The sequence below is a fragment of the Yarrowia lipolytica genome, chromosome 1F, assembly GCF_001761485.1.
Source record: "Yarrowia lipolytica chromosome 1F, complete sequence".
Taxonomy (NCBI): domain Eukaryota; kingdom Fungi; phylum Ascomycota; class Dipodascomycetes; order Dipodascales; genus Yarrowia; species Yarrowia lipolytica.
This window is the reverse complement of record NC_090775.1, coordinates 1,337,853-1,354,170: the sequence shown is the minus strand read 5'-3', so window position 1 is coordinate 1,354,170 and position 16,318 is coordinate 1,337,853. Positions and strand designations below refer to the sequence as shown.

At 51.5% G+C, this 16,318-nt stretch overlaps 7 protein-coding genes and 2 non-coding genes across 9 annotated transcripts; 6 read left to right on the top strand and 3 right to left on the bottom strand.

The window, feature by feature from the left end:
• Positions 1–584: 584 nt before the first annotated feature.
• Positions 585–1,538, bottom strand: YALI1_F13526g (uncharacterized protein; the record flags this gene model as incomplete). The annotated part of the gene is made up of 1 exon (XM_505229.3): positions 585–1,538. The coding sequence occupies one exon, from the start codon at positions 1,536–1,538 to the stop codon at positions 585–587; it is 954 nt and encodes a 317-aa protein (XP_505229.1).
• Positions 1,539–3,661: 2,123 nt separating this feature from the next.
• Positions 3,662–5,197, top strand: YALI1_F13505g (uncharacterized protein; the record flags this gene model as incomplete). Its single annotated transcript, XM_505228.3, has 1 exon — positions 3,662–5,197. One exon carries the CDS (start codon positions 3,662–3,664, stop codon positions 5,195–5,197), a length of 1,536 nt encoding a protein of 511 aa, XP_505228.3.
• A 1,339-nt stretch (positions 5,198–6,536) lies between these two features.
• On the top strand, positions 6,537–7,076 carry YALI1_F13476g (uncharacterized protein; the record flags this gene model as incomplete). Its single annotated transcript, XM_505227.3, has 1 exon — positions 6,537–7,076. The coding sequence occupies one exon, from the start codon at positions 6,537–6,539 to the stop codon at positions 7,074–7,076; it is 540 nt and encodes a 179-aa protein (XP_505227.1).
• Positions 7,077–7,422: 346 nt separating this feature from the next.
• On the top strand, positions 7,423–7,507 carry YALI1_F13467r. Its single transcript has one exon. It is a non-coding gene; the product is annotated as a tRNA-Gln (tRNA).
• Positions 7,508–7,511: 4 nt separating this feature from the next.
• YALI1_F13466r lies at positions 7,512–7,630 on the top strand. The gene has a single exon (XR_002432158.3). It is a non-coding gene; the product is annotated as a 5S ribosomal RNA (ribosomal RNA).
• Positions 7,631–7,756: 126 nt separating this feature from the next.
• On the bottom strand, positions 7,757–8,932 carry YALI1_F13452g (uncharacterized protein; the record flags this gene model as incomplete). Its single annotated transcript, XM_505226.2, has 1 exon — positions 7,757–8,932. One exon carries the CDS (start codon positions 8,930–8,932, stop codon positions 7,757–7,759), a length of 1,176 nt encoding a protein of 391 aa, XP_505226.2.
• Positions 8,933–9,535: 603 nt separating this feature from the next.
• On the top strand, positions 9,536–11,104 carry YALI1_F13446g (uncharacterized protein; the record flags this gene model as incomplete). Its single annotated transcript, XM_505225.1, has 1 exon — positions 9,536–11,104. One exon carries the CDS (start codon positions 9,536–9,538, stop codon positions 11,102–11,104), a length of 1,569 nt encoding a protein of 522 aa, XP_505225.1.
• Positions 11,105–11,760: 656 nt separating this feature from the next.
• Positions 11,761–14,577, bottom strand: YALI1_F13395g (uncharacterized protein; the record flags this gene model as incomplete). Its single annotated transcript, XM_505224.3, has 1 exon — positions 11,761–14,577. One exon carries the CDS (start codon positions 14,575–14,577, stop codon positions 11,761–11,763), a length of 2,817 nt encoding a protein of 938 aa, XP_505224.1.
• A 1,129-nt stretch (positions 14,578–15,706) lies between these two features.
• On the top strand, positions 15,707–16,180 carry YALI1_F13384g (uncharacterized protein; the record flags this gene model as incomplete). Its single annotated transcript, XM_505223.3, has 1 exon — positions 15,707–16,180. One exon carries the CDS (start codon positions 15,707–15,709, stop codon positions 16,178–16,180), a length of 474 nt encoding a protein of 157 aa, XP_505223.1.
• Positions 16,181–16,318: the final 138 nt, after the last annotated feature.

Sequence of the window (16,318 nt, the reverse complement as noted above, 5' to 3'; positions counted from 1 at the left end):
ACGAACAGCCCACTTTATGCTTCCCTCTCGACCGGCGATAGTCATGTTTTTGTCCGTGTCTTTGTGGGTGTCTTCGTCCGTGTCTTCGTCCACTTTGTCCACGGTCACAGCATGATAATCCCTCACGGTGTCGAGGCAGGTGAAACAATCAAACTATCTCCGGTCGTATATATGCCATCTTCCGTGTGCGTCTATGCATAGAACCGGTACGAGTACGATTACGATTACGATTACGATTACGATTACGAGTACGATCGAGTACGAGCACGAGCACGTGCTAGTGTGCCATTGCGATGATTATGATGGCTTCGATCTTCTATGCGATGGTTATGGCTTCTATGCGATGATTATGACTGCTTCAATGGCTCGGTTTCAACCGCTTCGACTGCTTCAAGGCTGATTATGGACCATTCATCTAACATCTATCTATTATATATACAAATTGGCCCAAACACGGCTGGCAGGGGTGTTCAGAGGATTGAGCAGAGGATTGAGCAAAGGCTTCTCAATCAATAAGCCAAGAAATCGAGGATCAAGGGTGAAGACCAACGCTGTAGGTCGACTCGTTTGGCCTGTTCCGACGTCTAGTAATGTTTGGACAGCCCCTGAAACCCGGTCCAATGATGGTCATGTTCATCACATCCAGCCTTGCGTCGCTCCTCGTCGGCCTCCGGCTGCCACTTGATCATGTTCTGGATTCGTCGCTCCGACGACGGATGGGTAGATAAGAACTGCATCTTGCTCATGAGCGCATTGCTGCCCTCGGCCTTAAGCATTCGTTCCCACAGACCAATGGCAGCATGCGGGTCAAAGCACGCCTTGGACATCATCATCAGCCCAATGTAGTCGGCCTCGGTCTCCATGTGTCTGCTGGAGGGCTTTTCCATGAGCGACGAGACAATGAACCGATTGAAGGCGTCGGATCCAGTCACTGCATACAGCGCAAAACCAATAAGCATGTAGATGGGCGCCCACGACAGCTTTTCGGCCGTGTGTCGAGCCACCTGATGGGCTGTTTCGTGAGCCAGAACTGTAGCCAGACCGTCGTCATCGCCACAGATGGGCAGGATGGACGAGAAGACAAACACCTTTCCGTTGGGCATGACAAAGGCGTTGGGAGGCATGCCCGGTTTGTCCACCACAAACACTCGCCAGTCCAGATCCTTGATATCCGACACGGCGATGATTCGGCGCATGATCTTCTTGACCCGTTGGACCGTGGGTGAGTTGTCGGGCAGCAGGTACGGCTTGAACTCCTGCAGTTGCTGTTCAAACTCCGAATCGCCAATCTGGCGCTCCAGAGACTCGGAAATGCACATGAATCGGGTTCGTCCCGTCACCGGAGCCTTCTCCAGGTGGGTGACGTAGAAGGCGACTCCCAGGGCGCCCACGGCTCCGGCGATCTTTGCTGTCTTGTGGTTCCACTGGATTCGGATGGGAAAGGGGCCCTGGTTGTGCGAGCCCCGGAAAGAGTTGTAGCGCGACGACCGCGACGCGGCGCTGGAAAAGTGTCGCCATCCGGAAAACCGTCTCCACATGGTGTTGTGTAGGCACTGGGGAATAGATATGAGACTAGTGTCGCCGAGAGACGTCCCTAAGGCGATGCGCAACTCTATTCTGAATTTTCGGGCGGGGTGGACATGTTAGCCAGGGACATAGTTGGGGACGTCAGAGCGCCAAATAGAGAGATAAAGAGGTCTTTATAAGTTGCGGAGGAGAAACCATGACACCACAACTGTGGTAAATGTTGGTGTGTAACGCCGAGTCTGGTTGAGTGGTGTGCCCATGGGATCGACAAATCCAAGTACCACATTGTAGTCTATCAACTGGTAAAGTAAACTCTAAGTATTATTCGAAACTATGTAGAATGATGGATAGTGATTAATATGTAGATAACCAGAACTATTTGTATGTAAACACCCCAATATTATAAGACATTTGTTAACTAACCATACATTGGCTATCTCTTTGTGTCCATGGTTTTCCCCTCCTCCCTTCGCAACATTGATTTTGAACCCCCAGCAGACTTTTTTTTTCAACAAATTCCAACTAAAAACTCTAACTAAAAGGCAGGTAAGTGAGGAGTACATATGGTAGAGTAAATGTAGTTCATTTTGGGCATTTTTTTGCTGGAAAAAGGAAAACGAGGATCTTGGACATTTCGGACGCCTTTATCAATCCCCATGTCTTCTTCAGCATTTAGTAGCAGCGACAATGGTGCCTTGGAGCAATGTTTTGTTGCGAGATTTGTGGCAGGGTCCAGAGGTAAATCACTTGGTCTCGACAAAGTGCGACGAGGACCCACTTGGGCCGCCTTCCAAGAGGAGTGTGGAGACAAGACCAAGACCAGTGGATTCGGAGCCGTCTCGATGATTGATTCGCCGACTCTTCCCTCCCGTAACCGTGTCATTCTCCTTCCACAGCCGGGTTCCGCCCCTTCTGGCGAAAGTTGCACTCTTTTTCAGACCCCGAAAAAAAGACTTTGGCTTTAACTGTCGTACATGATGTCGATGTCGATAGTGGTTGAAGAGAGTTGCCAGAAAGGTCAGAGCGATGCGATTGATGCGGTGAAAAAAAAAAAAAAAGCCATGTTGATATGCATTTTGCACTTACTCTAGAGAGTGCCCTAGATCTTTCCATTGCCCGGACCTCCCTCCGGACCTCCCCTTCCGTACCTCTCTGCCCCTTCTGGACAGGTCAATGATAGACTCAGAGCGACACACATGTCTGACGTACCATGTTAGACCTTGTATTGACCTGGACGAATGTGTGTGAGGAGTGAGGCAGGCCAAGACGAACCACGGTCTTTATATATGCCCACGGAGTGACACGGTCTGTGTCGTCACCGCAGCTCCACTCACCACCCGCATCATGATCGTCCAACCAGAACCCACTCCCCAGTTTCGACCCAACACCATTCTCAACTGTAAGTATGAGTACCACAGTGATACTCGCCCAGTGCCGCACTCGTACTGTAGCCACTCCACTGCAACATCCGTATCGTATTGCACCGCCCCGATTCACCTGCTTCCTTCAAGCCTTCAACCACGTACTGCTCCACCTCCTACCGTTGAGCCCACTCGGATCGGCCAGAGTCATGTCTTAGGGTTTGGCTGCAGTTGTGGCGTAAACTATGGAGAAGGCGACGGAAACGAGAGCGCTACCGGTAGCGACTTGGCGACACGTCTGGCTCGGGAAGGGGGCCGTTGCAGAGACCAAGACTTCCGTCACGTGACCGCTGTTTGGTCAATTCTAACGCAGTTATTTTCCGTCTGATTCGCTGATACGAGTACTCGCTTGCTGTAGATGACTCAGACCAAGACAAGAGAAGGGGAAATAAAAAAAACTTCCAAAAAAAACTTCCAAAAAAAAAAAATCAAAATTTGACAAACCTTTTCTGCCTGGGACCAGGAACTTTGTGAGTCCATTGAGGGAGTTAGCCACCCATCAGCCACAGCCACAGTTTGGACAAGAAGTAAAAGTGGATATATTTATGTTATGGAGACCATGTAGTGTTGTGGGAGGGAGGGGTTTTTTTGTTTGTTTTGGCTGAGTAATCAACAGCAAGTGGCGTATATCGTATATCTATCGTGACTCAGACTATTCACCGCTTGTATGGTGCTATCTCGACTTGTGCTTAGTCTCAGGTACACGTGATTGCATGAAATGGATGCGTCATAGTTCAGACAAAATTTCGAACCTAAAACGGCCCACAGATAAAACGGTGCATTGTCGCACATACGAACAGACCAGTCGTCGTTACATCGCCAACAACCCCCGCCACACCATGTCCGCCGTCAACATTCCCGTGAACGAAAACGAGGTTTCGGTCTCGTCTTCGCCCATCACGTCGTACGGATCGCCCGTCTCGGGCTCGTTCCAGGGCAAGCCCCGACAGCGACGATACTCTTACACCGCTGCGCGAACCAACAAGCTGAAGCCGTTTTCCACCGGCGACATCAAGATCCTGCTGCTGGAAAACGTCAACCAGACAGCCATTGACATTCTCGAGGGCCAGGGCTACCAGGTGGAGACCCACAAGTCGTCGCTGGACGAGGAGGAGCTGATTGAGAAGATCCGAGATGTGCAGGTGGTTGGTATCCGATCCAAGACCAAGCTCAACTCACGGGTGCTCAAGGAGGCCAAGAACCTCATTGCCATTGGTTGTTTCTGCATCGGTACCAACCAGGTCGATCTCGAGTACGCCGCCAACAACGGTATTGCCGTGTTCAACTCGCCTTTCTCCAACTCGCGGTCTGTGGCCGAGCTGGTCATCTGCGAGATCATCATGCTGTCGCGACAGCTGGGCGACCGAAACATCGAGATGCACGCCGGCACCTGGAACAAGGTCTCCGCCAAGTGCTGGGAGATCCGAGGCAAGACTCTCGGAATTGTGGGCTACGGCCACATTGGCTCCCAGCTGTCCGTTCTCGCCGAGTCCATGGGCATGAACGTCATTTACTACGACGTGATCATGATCATGGGTCTCGGTACCGCCAAGCAGGTGCCCACCCTTGCCGAGCTGCTGGCCCAGGCCGACTACGTCTCTCTGCACGTGCCCGAGCTGCCCGAGACCATGAACCTCATGTCCAAGGCCCAGTTCGACGGCATGAAGAACGGCTCGTACCTCATCAACAACGCCCGAGGCAAGGTCATTGACATTCCCGAGCTCATCTCTGCCATGAAGTCCGGAAAGCTTGCTGGAGCCGCCGTCGACGTCTTCCCCAAGGAGCCTGCCAAGAACGGCTCAAACGAGTTTGGCTCCCACCTCAACGAGTGGACCAATGAGCTCCTCACCCTGCCCAACCTCATCATGTCTCCCCATATTGGAGGCTCCACCGAGGAGGCCCAGTCCGCCATTGGTATCGAGGTCGGCACCGCTCTCACCAAGTACATCAACGAGGGTTCCTCTGTTGGTGCCGTCAACTTCCCCGAGGTCAACCTCAACGTGGTCAACCACGCCGAGGAGCACGACCACGTGCGAATCCTGTACGTGCATAAGAACGTGCCTGGTGTGCTTCTGTCCGTCAACGAGATTTTCGCCTCCCATAACATTGAGAAGCAGTACTCTGAGTCGCGTGGTGATATTGCCTACCTGATGGCCGACATTGCTGACGTCGATCAGGCCGACATCAAGACTCTGTACGAGAAGCTCGAGCAGACCCCCTTCAAGATCTCCACCCGACTGTTGTATTAAGTGGTGAGGAGAGACCAATATGCTAAGACAAGACAAACAAGAGATTCAACTAATTTTATAGATGTAAATACATTCAACCGTGGTTAACGACAATGCTGATATTGGGTATATGAGTACAGCACGTGCTGGTAACGTAAAGTACTTCACCTGATGGTTGACCACTACCACGCTCACGCAATACCATCCGATCCGTACTGCCAAGACTTGTACATACTTGCTATGTGACGCTGGAAAAACCCAGACAGCCGTGCTCTTCTCATGTGATCCGTGAACCCCTAGCCAAAGGCAATTGGTTGCTGCCCTTTGAAGGTATAACTCGCAGTTATGGTGTGTATGTGCGATGATGTAGGTTCTCAGAGATGATGATGGCAATAGTTGTACTCGACTGATAATTGTATTCACCATTAACCACCGGTTCACACTCCATTGTCTTAGATGTGTCTCTCCAGTGCATCGTTCAACACTCGTATCCACGTGTCTCTCAATACAGTGAGACGATCTTTCCTCCGAACACTACTATCCCCACTTCATCGATGCATTCTGAATAACCATGCCGTTTAAAGGTGATGCCGTAGAAACCTAACTCAACGGTTATGATAATTGTCTCAAGGTTCTACAAGTAGTCTGCTGGGGCATCAGGAGTGCGCTACAACTAGTGCAACCAATACGGCTGCTGTCATTACTGTAGTTGCTTGGATTGTGCAAACCAGAGAGACCATAGTATGGTCACTACCGAATCTTCTCACAACCCCCGTATCCCCCCTCCCCCTCAGATCTCCAATGCCGACCGTCTTTTAAAAACCTTGCAAACTTTCTATTAATATCCCCAATCGTCTTTTTTCTTCCACCGCCCCCACACTCTGTGCCGTTTGGCTGTGCAATGACGTTTCGAAGTTACTGGTGCTATTTTTGCCCAAACTCTAACATCCTCGAACTTTTCAATCGACCTAAATGGGACTCGTAGTGGATGGATATGGAGATATTGGGCGGGTTCCGGGTGGTAAATTGGTTGATCTGGCATCATGAATCCACTCGGTCCACTCGTCTCTAAGTATACATGTACATGCCCCAGATAAATGTCTCATTGTTCTGCTTCCACCCGTTGCTTAGCCTGCATGTACAACGCAAGGAATATTTAAGCGAGAACACTCAGCATGACGTAGAAAGACTTGCTCAGTTGCTAGAGTCTTGCTATCAGAAAGCCCCCGGTGGCCAGCAAAAGTGCCAAAAACTCCAATATATAAACCCCACCTCTTCCCCTCTCTAATCCATATCAAACAACTGTCAGTTTTCCAACAACAAACACACACACACACACACACACATAACCACTTCTACAATGCTTTTCAAGTCTCTTGCCATTCTCACTGCCGCCACCGCCGCCATTGCAGCCCCCGTTGCTTGCGGTGAGCAGCCCGCCTCCAACGACCAGAAGGATAACCACAATGACACCCCCAAGTACGTCCTTAACCTGTTTCCTGGAGCCGGCGTCACCGGCATGAAGCCCCTTCAGGTCCGAGGAGAAAACATTGTCTGGGGCCTGACCCAGGGCTACTCCAACTTTACCGTTGACTCCATCGGCGACGCTCTTGCCAACGTCATTTCTGACGGCCAGCCTCCCAAGGAACTTTACGTTGCCGACAATGGTCAGCTTGTCGTCAACGAGCATCCAGCCGAGACCGGTAAGGGCTACAACGGTGGCTGGGGCTTCTCCGGTGACGGCTCCGTCAAAGAGTTCTCTTCTTACGGCACTAAGGAGTTCTACTCTTGCGTTTCCAACGACGACCCTCTTCACGGAGGAAACGATGTCTACGTTTTCAACGGCAAGTACGCCTGTGACAAGCCCAACAAGTTCACCATTGGCGCAACCAAGGAGTAGTGATTTCTACCAACTATTTATTCTCTCTTTTCCGCTTCACATTCACGCTTTCGACCGCCTACAATGTAGTTCTTTCCCTATTTTGATATAGTAAACCAATTCAATATTGATAGTTATTTCGAGTCCATTGATGAGTTTAGTTTAGTGTAGAATGAATAGCGTATCCGCGGCAATCAACAATGACCGTTTATATCTCCCTTTGTCGTCTGTAACGCTCCTACAACGATAGCGGGTTTTTTTTATGCTAATGATTCATTACAGCTATATACCTAATAAGCCGGGTTATTGGCGTTGAATTTTTGAATTTTTGCACTCATGTAGACATAAAGTCCAGTTTTCAACATCAGGTTGTATAGTGTAGCGGTTATCACCTTGGATTCTGAAGAAAACTTCGATTTCCAGTAACCCCGGTTCGATTCCGGGTACGACCTTTCCAGTTACGGCCATATCCTGGTGAAAATACGGCTTCCCGTCCGATCAGCCATAGTCAAGCACCAGAGAGCCTAGTTAGTATTGTAGTGGGAGACCATACGAGAATCCTGGGTGCTGTAATCTTTTGCCTCTCAAGCTGAGGTATTTCATTTTTTTTGTTTTACTTTTTCTCCTATTACACTACAAGACTTTGTCTACTGACTGATGGTTGTCTTTTTTGGTATAAATTTAATGCAAATAAATAACGATCAGAGCTCACCGCACTTGTGCTTGAGTCGCACAATCTCGGCGTCTCTGAGATTAATGGTTAGTCGCAAGAGCTCGATCTTGGACAGTCCGTCGGTGGACTTGTGCATCTCCTTGATGGTGTTCTGCAGCGCCTTCTTCTCGTTGATGAGAGTCTTGGTCTGGGCCAGCAGCTTGTTGTTGGAGTCTTCGACTTCGGCAATCTTCTTGTTGTTCTGTTCGATAACTCCCACCAGCACCTTCATGTGGTTGGCCAGCCGACGGTTCTCGGCGTTGCGCTCCTTAAGAGACTTGCACACTCGCTGGTACACGTCTTTGAGCGACGTGTATGTCGTCATAAGGGTGTGTTGCGACATGAGCTGCTGCTTGAGCTCTCTGACGGAGGCAAACGAGTCTGTGACCGAGTTGTCTGACCCTCCGGTGGCAAAGAAGTCGTCTTCGGGAGACAAGTTGAAGATCTTGCCCAGGTACTCGTCCATGTTCTGTTTGGACTCGGGCTCCTCAGTTGCGGAGGCAAGAGTGGAGGGAGGCATAGAGGGACTAACAGACGAGGCGGCAGACGAGGACACAGAGGGAATGTGGCTGTAGGAGTAGCAGGGGGGTTGTGGAAGATCCATAGTCGATGCAAGAAACTCAGGCAGAGAGCCCGAGTCGGGGGGGCTATGGATTTCTTCGATCTTTACGGGTTCGGGGCTGATCTCGGTTTTGATATCCCTCTTGGTCTCTGCAGAGACCGTGTGGATATTCTCCTCGTCATCGTCCTCGATCTCGATGATCTCTATGGGTTTGATCTCCTTCTTGAGATCCTTATCATCGCATTCGGATCCGGGCGTCAGAGAGTTGGGAGTGGCGAGATTCACGTCGTCGGGCTCCGACTTGTACGCAAGATCTCGCTCCAGCATGCGCGCCATTTCCTGGTCCTCGGAATCCTTCTCCAGCTTGACCTTTTTGGCTGGAGATGCCGGCTCCGTCTCTAGAGCCCTCTTGCCATGCTCGGGACTGTTGGAGGGGTCTCCATGGGGCGACGATTCCTTCTTCCAGTCGTCGTTAAAGTCCTGCTCGAACAGCTGGTCAATTGTGTTCATTGCTGACGGCGTCAGTTGTCGGGTAGCTGTGCTCTGTTTGGTACTATGTTGTGTGTTGTGCGAAAATTCACTGTTCGATTTTTTTGCCTTCATGCACTTTGGGCGAAAAAAAAAATTTGAAGTTATGCAGGCAACATTGTTTTCGGCACTGTTGATGATACCCGATAAGACAGGGATATGGCGACCTATATATAGCTAGCTGGGGGCTGGAGCCGTTACAGAGGGGATGTGGCGACTGTGCTCTAAAAATTAGTTTGGCCACTGCAAGTATATAAATATATATACATACGTGTCCTCCAGACAACCATCCCCATACACACTTAGTACCTTTCTCTATCATAGCCCGGCCATTAGAGAGCCGCACAGGTCAACCATAAAGAGAATCAGAGCAGGTAGGTGACGATGCTGAGTTCAATGCAACCGACGAGGATAGCAAACAAACACAGAGTTGCATACTTGTAGTTAGCATGCGACATTATGTTTGTTGCCGGAAAATCCAACATATTCGACATTTCTGGATGAAGAGAAGCGGTTGTGGTCTCACCGGTGCCACTACTCCATATTATATAATCATGCAATGCAATATGTAGGTGGTGAAGTTTAAAATATTTTTTTCCCCTAGGCCCCAACATCACAGAATTATCACCAAGCACCAGCAGACCAGCACCATATACAGCAGCCAATAGACAACCAACCATGTCTGAAGCACCAAAGAAGAAGCCGGCCTGGAAGACGGCCCGAAACAAGGAGCTCCGTAAGGATCTCAAGCGGGTGGAGAGCCACACCCAGGAGGCCAAGGAGGCGGCGAAAAAGACAGAAATGCTGCTGTTGGAGGAACAGGGCTTTCTAGAGGCCGAAAACGAAATGGAGGCGACCCACAAGGTGACGCAGGAGGAGATCAAGGCGTCGGTTGATATTTCCACCAAGAAAAAGGCCTACGACCTCAAGCTGCCCGACTTTGGCCCCTATGACATCAACTTCACCCGAACAGGCCGAAAGCTGCTCATTGGAGGCCGAAAGGGCCATGTGGCAGCGTTTGACTGGCGAGAGGGACGTCTACAGTTTGAACTCAACCTCAACGAGACTGTTCGTGCGGTCCAGTGGCTCCATAACGACCAATACTTTGCTGTGGCCCAGAAAAGGAATGTCTTCATCTATGACCACCAGGGATCCGAAGTACACAGACTCAAGCAGCAGATCGAAATGACCAACCTCGATTTCCTGCCCTACCACTACCTGCTCGTATCGTCGGGTCTCACCAGCATGCTCTTTTACCAGGATGTATCTATTGGTAAGCAAGTGGCTGCCTTCAAGACCAGACTGGGCCCCACCACCTCCCAGTGCCAGAACCCCTATAATGCCATCATGAATCTCGGCCACTCCAACGGAACCGTGACCATGTGGTCGCCCAACGTGGACGAGCCTCTGGTCAAGATGCTGGCCCATCGAGGCCCCGTGAACGACGTTTCTGTCGACCGATCAGGACGATACCTGGCCACGGCTGGCTCCGACTCGTCCGTCAAGGTCTGGGATATCAGAAACACCTACAAGGAGGTGCTGCGTCTGCCCCGAACCAAGGTGGCGCCCCAGACGGTTAACTGGTCTGACTCCAACCTGCTTTCTGTGGGCCACGGAAACACCATCACCGTGTGGAAGGACGTGCAATCTGCTCCTCGACCCAAGCAGCCCTATATGCAACACAACATGCATCCCGACTGGAAGGTGAGCAGCGCGCAGTTTGTGCCGTTTGAAGACATCCTTGGAGTAGGCCACTCCGAGGGCTTCTCTTCACTCATCATTCCCGGAGCCGGAGAGGCCAACTTTGACGCTCTGGAAGTCAACCCTTACCAGACGCGACACCAGCGACGAGAGGAGGAGGTGCGAACACTGCTGCAGAAGCTCCAGCCCGAGATGATCACCATGGATCCCGAAGACATTGGACGAATCGCCATGGACAAGGACCGGCGACGAAAGACGGCCCGAGAGCAGATGGAGGAGATCACGGAGCCCAACAAGAAGCGGGCACAAGAGTCGGACGACGACATGCCCGAGCTGCAACCCCATCTGGCCGACGAGGAGACGGCCGTCAGCAAGGAGCTGCAAAAGAAGAAAAAGAAGGGTGTGGTGGACGAGCGGCAGATGCGACTGGAGCAGCTTCAGGAGCGAGAGCGACGAATGCGAGAGAACAAAAAGCGACGACTGGAGGAGGGATATGTGGAGGAGTACGTGTCTCCTGCTATCTCCAGATTTCAGCAGAGACAATAGATAATTTATGCATATTGAACGAGCAAAAGTACAAGGCAAGTAATAGCAGACCGGCTGCTGACAGATGGAGTGGCCAAGTGAATCTGTACGCGTAGATGTAGTAAAAGAGCTACTGCTTATCGGTCCATCTCTTGTACCCAGGCATGGGAACACGAGTAAATACTGTACTGCGTCTCTTCAGATATTCTTTACTAGTGAAAGACCAACAGCGACTGGCTCGTTTCGAAAGTAGTCTCTTGATTACATGCTGTCTGTACTTTTACCGGTATGTGCGAACAGATTCATATGAATCGAACATGAGATAACGAGCCACCGAGCCACTCCTTTTCAGGCAGCTGATACTTAGGGTCTTGCTGCTGACTCGTTTATGAGTTGGCCCAGTGTAGTCATGTTTACGTTGGATCTAGCTGAAGAGAAGTGCCGTCGATATCATGGACCAGTGGCAACACATTACAATAGAAGGGACTTCGTTCAATCCCGCTTTTCTCGTCGTCTAGTTTTCAACTCCATGTTCTATTGCACCTTCCATTGCAAGCTGTTCTTTATATATTGGTTACAACTGCACAACAACAGTGTACACGCCCAGTCATTTGTGCGCTCCATCTACAGGCACTCTACGCCCTTGCTCGGTTCTCCAACAATCATTACCAATATGCTTACTCGGTCTCCTCGACGTACTTGAAAGGCTCGGGCAGAGGAGCCTCGTCGTCCTCATCATCAAAAGGATTGTTGATCTGTCGGACCGTCTTGATGAACTGAGGCTTCTTGCCGCCCTTGCCCTTCTCCTGGTCTCTCAGAACCACAACTCCACCAACAGAATGCAACTTTCGAATGGGCACAAACCGGTTCTCCTCAGGAAACGAAATATACTTGAGCTGGGAAGGCAGCACTCGTGTTAAGTTGGCAAGACGCCACTTCTTCTGACCGGGGATTCGCTTATCAGCGTCCTCGTCCACCTTGGCCTCCTTGGCAGGCTTTGAAGATGCTGCAGCGGCGGAGGAGGGCTCCTCGGGCTTCTCCTCAACTTCCATCTTGTCAGCCTTATCCTTCTCGTTCTTCTTGGCCCGAGCCTTGGCACGAGCTGTGGTAGAGAGAACGGCGGTGGCAACCTTTTCGGGAGCCTTGTCAACCACCTCCTCGGCAGGAGGAGGGTAGCCAAAGTAGGAGGGCTTGTGAGAGGTGACAAAGTCAAACTGGGGGATCTTGAGGTCCTCGTTGACTCCGGTGACAGCAGTGGTGCTGAATGACAGAGACAGGAAGTGGGTGTAGGGGAACCAGTACCAGAACTGCGAGAAGACAACCAGACCGACAATGGCCTTCATGTTAAGAGACCCAGTCTGGGGGTTCTCAAGAGCAATGGTCACATTTCGACCTCCGGCATCAATGATACCCTGAGCTAGAGCAGCACCAAACTTGACCATGGGGTCCTCGTGCTTGGAGGCAATGGCATGAGCAAAGGTCTCCCGGGCAGTCTTGACTCGAGGACTCATCTTCTCATTCTGCTGGATGAGGATCATGGCGAGAGCCACAAGAGCACCCTGTCGCACAAAGTCTGCGGGGTCCTTAGTCAGAGGCTCAAGCACCTCCACCGCCTCCTTGAGACCTGTGCCTGCACACGAAATACCGAGGGCCAGGGCAGTTCCGTACCGCACGTGGGGGTTGTGCGACTCGGACAGCAGCTCGACCATTCGGGGGACGGCAGTGTAGTTACGCAGAAGGATGAAACCCAGCGAAATGACAGCTGCTCGTCGCACGTCATCAGAGGCATCAGAAACAGCAATGTGCAGCAGTCGCTGAATGGCCTTGTTGTTGCCGGTGCCGGCGTAGGCAAGAGCAATGGTGTAGGCTCCTCCGTACCGCAGAATGGGGTCCTGCTCGGCCAGCAGCTGCTCGATCATGGGCTCGGCAGACTCCTCTCGTGCGTAATTGACAAGAGCAAGGCCCAGAGCCAGACCCCGAATGATCTTCTCGTGCTGAGTCTCGTGTGCGTAAAGGAACATTTCCTTCTGGGCATCATCGTCGGCAGATCCCAGCATTACCAGACCCATGGCGAGTCCGGCAGCCTCTCCGGCCACGGCAGAGTCCGAAAACAGCACGTCTCTCAGTTTGTCGTAAAGAGAGGCCTTTCCGGAGCCCATGCCAGCCACACCGATACCCAGACAGGCACCGTGCAGCACAACATCGCCTCCGTCGTCGGATGCTGTGTCTTCAATCTGCTGCTGAAGGTAGTCGAGCACCTCGTTGCCATGGCCTGCAAAGATGAGACCAAGGGCGTACAGAGAGCCTCCCCGGGTGTAGGGTGAGCCGGAGGCAGCATTATCGCCCTGGGGCAGGTAGGGAGCGAGAATTCGTCGGCCCTGCGACAGGTTTCCCTTGTGAATGACTCCCAGAGCAGCCGTGGCCGACAACTTGGTCCAGTTGGAGGCCTTGGAGAGCCAGTCGAGGTTGGAGCGGATAAACGAGTCCTGGGCTGTGCCGGCGTGCAGAAATGCGTTGGCAAAGGTGACGGCCGAGTGGTTCATGGAGCTCTTGGGGTCAAGCGAGTTTTTGGTCCGGTTGAGCATCTGTGTGTCGGTGTTATTGTTCTGGTTAAGGAATGTGAGGTCGTAGTCGCAGGTAGGGACGCCGGAGAGGATCTTTGCGAGGGTCTCGTTGTCCTTGAACTCGGCGGCAACCTCGTTGAGCAGCTGCTGCGAGCCTGACGCCACTAGATCAAAAGCGCACTGGTACGCAATGAGGGTGGAGTCGGGGTCCTTGGAGGCCAACAGAGACTTGAAGAGCCGAGAGGCGCCTTCGCTGCTGTTGAGCTGGACGATGATCTTGCAGATGGCGTGGTAGTCGGGCTGGGGCAGACCCAGGATGACATTGTTGAGCTCCAACAGCACCTCGTCCTTGAACCGGCGCGAAGAGACGACCGTTACGACGCAGTCCAACACGTAATGCACCAGCTCCACGGTCGTTTCGGTGTCTGCGGTCTCGAGGATCTTGGTGATAATGTCCAAACGTCGGGCCTCCAGCGCCACTCCGAGAGCCAGCTTCAGGTGGCCCTGGGCGTACGATCGCTGCAGCATTTGGTCGAGCACCGTGGCGAGACGGGCGTCGGGAACAGGCGCAGACGGATCCTCGTAGTGTTGTTGCGACACCTCAATATATTCTCGGATGCACTTGCTGACAATGGTCTCGACGTAATCAGAGGAGGAATCGAAGTTGAAGAGTTTTCCAGCGGCCAAAGCAAACTTCATGGATGACTCGTAGTCGCCCAGGTTGTAGTAGATCTTGGAGGCCACGAGAGCCGCGAGCTCGGGCTTGGGGAAGTCCTTGTCTTCGTAGAGCTCTTCAATCTGGGACACGTGGTCGGAAACCTCCGCCCACAGCTGGGTGATGTTTTCATCCAGCGATTCGAGGGCATGGGTCTTGAGATCGTAGTTTGGTTCGTCGAGCAGCGCCAGAATTGGGGCTGCGGTGGTGGCCATTTTTGCGATTGGGGCGTAGATGGCGTCTGGACTTGTGGTGATGTAGTGTTGGGTGGATTACCTACACTGTAACTTTGCCACCTCACGTGACCGCTGGGGGGAGGCGAATGTGCCAGTAAGGAAAACGCAACGAAAGCTGTGGGGCTGAGATAAGTGGATATATCTATTGATTGCGGTGTTTTCATTGTTTTTTTCAATTCGGGGTCTCATTTTATTGGCCCGTTTACGAGATGGAGGGGTTCTATGATTCGTTGCCGTTGTTTAGGGCAGTGGAGTAGAGTGTTACCGCAACGATAGAAGACGGTGGATGTATTGAGGAGATGACAACTGAGGACAGGCAGAAAAAGCTGTCGGCCGATTTGATACGTCTAATTGATGCGATTTTGATAGTGGATCATTGTTTACCGAGTCTGGATGGCGTTCTACATGGACCTTGTGCTACAACTCCCCGTTGTTAATAACCTCTTTGGATTGGGTTAGGCGCGTGGTGAGATAATAAGCGATTATAAAAATAAAAAGAATTACAGTATTGAAAAAAGAAGGGGAAAGAAAAAGGGAAAAAAAGGGAAAGAAAAAAAAAGGTGGGTGAATGGAAGAGTGGAAAAATCGCAGGAAATCAGAGAAAATCACAGATAAACGGCTTAAACCAGAGTGCTCCTGCTTATTCATCAACTTTTCCCCTCAAATTGATCCATTTGTCGCCACCCGTCTTCTCGAACATTCTCTGCAGTGCCAAACAGCCATCATACCAGCATTTACCGCAAGTATATACTCCACCTAACAGCAATTACGATACTCCAGGTGGATACCACGACAATAGCCGATTGGCCTACATTAACGGATGCTAGGGCACGTGATGGCGAATAGTACAAAAGAGCCCCATGGAAAGACGAGTGCTATCACTCGCCCCTGTTCCAAGGCCTCACATCCGTTAGCACAAGCTGTCTTAAGTCCACCTAACCGGTTAGTAATACCGCAGATAAGAGATCGGCTTTAGGTAAGTTTCCGCCACCGCCACACGACCATGGCATATCGACCAGGGAGTATAATACGCGGTGAGGTCCCCGTCCACAGCCATTAACACCCACACAGAAACACCCCACACAAAACTGCAAGAGACTCGCGGACCATGACCGAAGAAACCCACAAAGTCAAGTTGTATGTGTACGATCTTTCGCACGGCATGGCCAAGTCCATGTCTCAGCAGTTTCTCGGCACCCAGGTGGACGGCATCTGGCACACTTCAATCGTCATCGACAACAAGACCGAGTGGTACTACGGAGCCGGAATCCAGTCCGCTCAACCCGGAAAGACCCACCATGGCATTCCAGACAAGGTGGTGGATCTGGGAGAGACCCATGTGCCTGAGGAGCTGATTCAGGAGTACCTCAACGAGATTCGGGGCGAATACACCCCCGACAAGTACAACTTGTTTGACCACAACTGCAACCACTTCACACAGGAGCTGTCGCAGTTTCTGACCGGCAAAGACATCCCGGTCGACATTTCGTCGCTCAGCCAAAACGTGCTCGCCACTCCCTTTGGCCAGATGTTGAGACCCATGTTGGAACAGGGCATGAGCGGAATCACCCAGCGTCAATGATGGGTTTTATTTATTGCAACGAAGATGTAGACCGAATGAAGTACGGGTACACAACTACAGACTGAGCGGTATCTCGCTCGTGAAACAGACGCTGCGGTGTTCAGCTCTACTTAGAAAATTTTTAAACAATCTACAGCG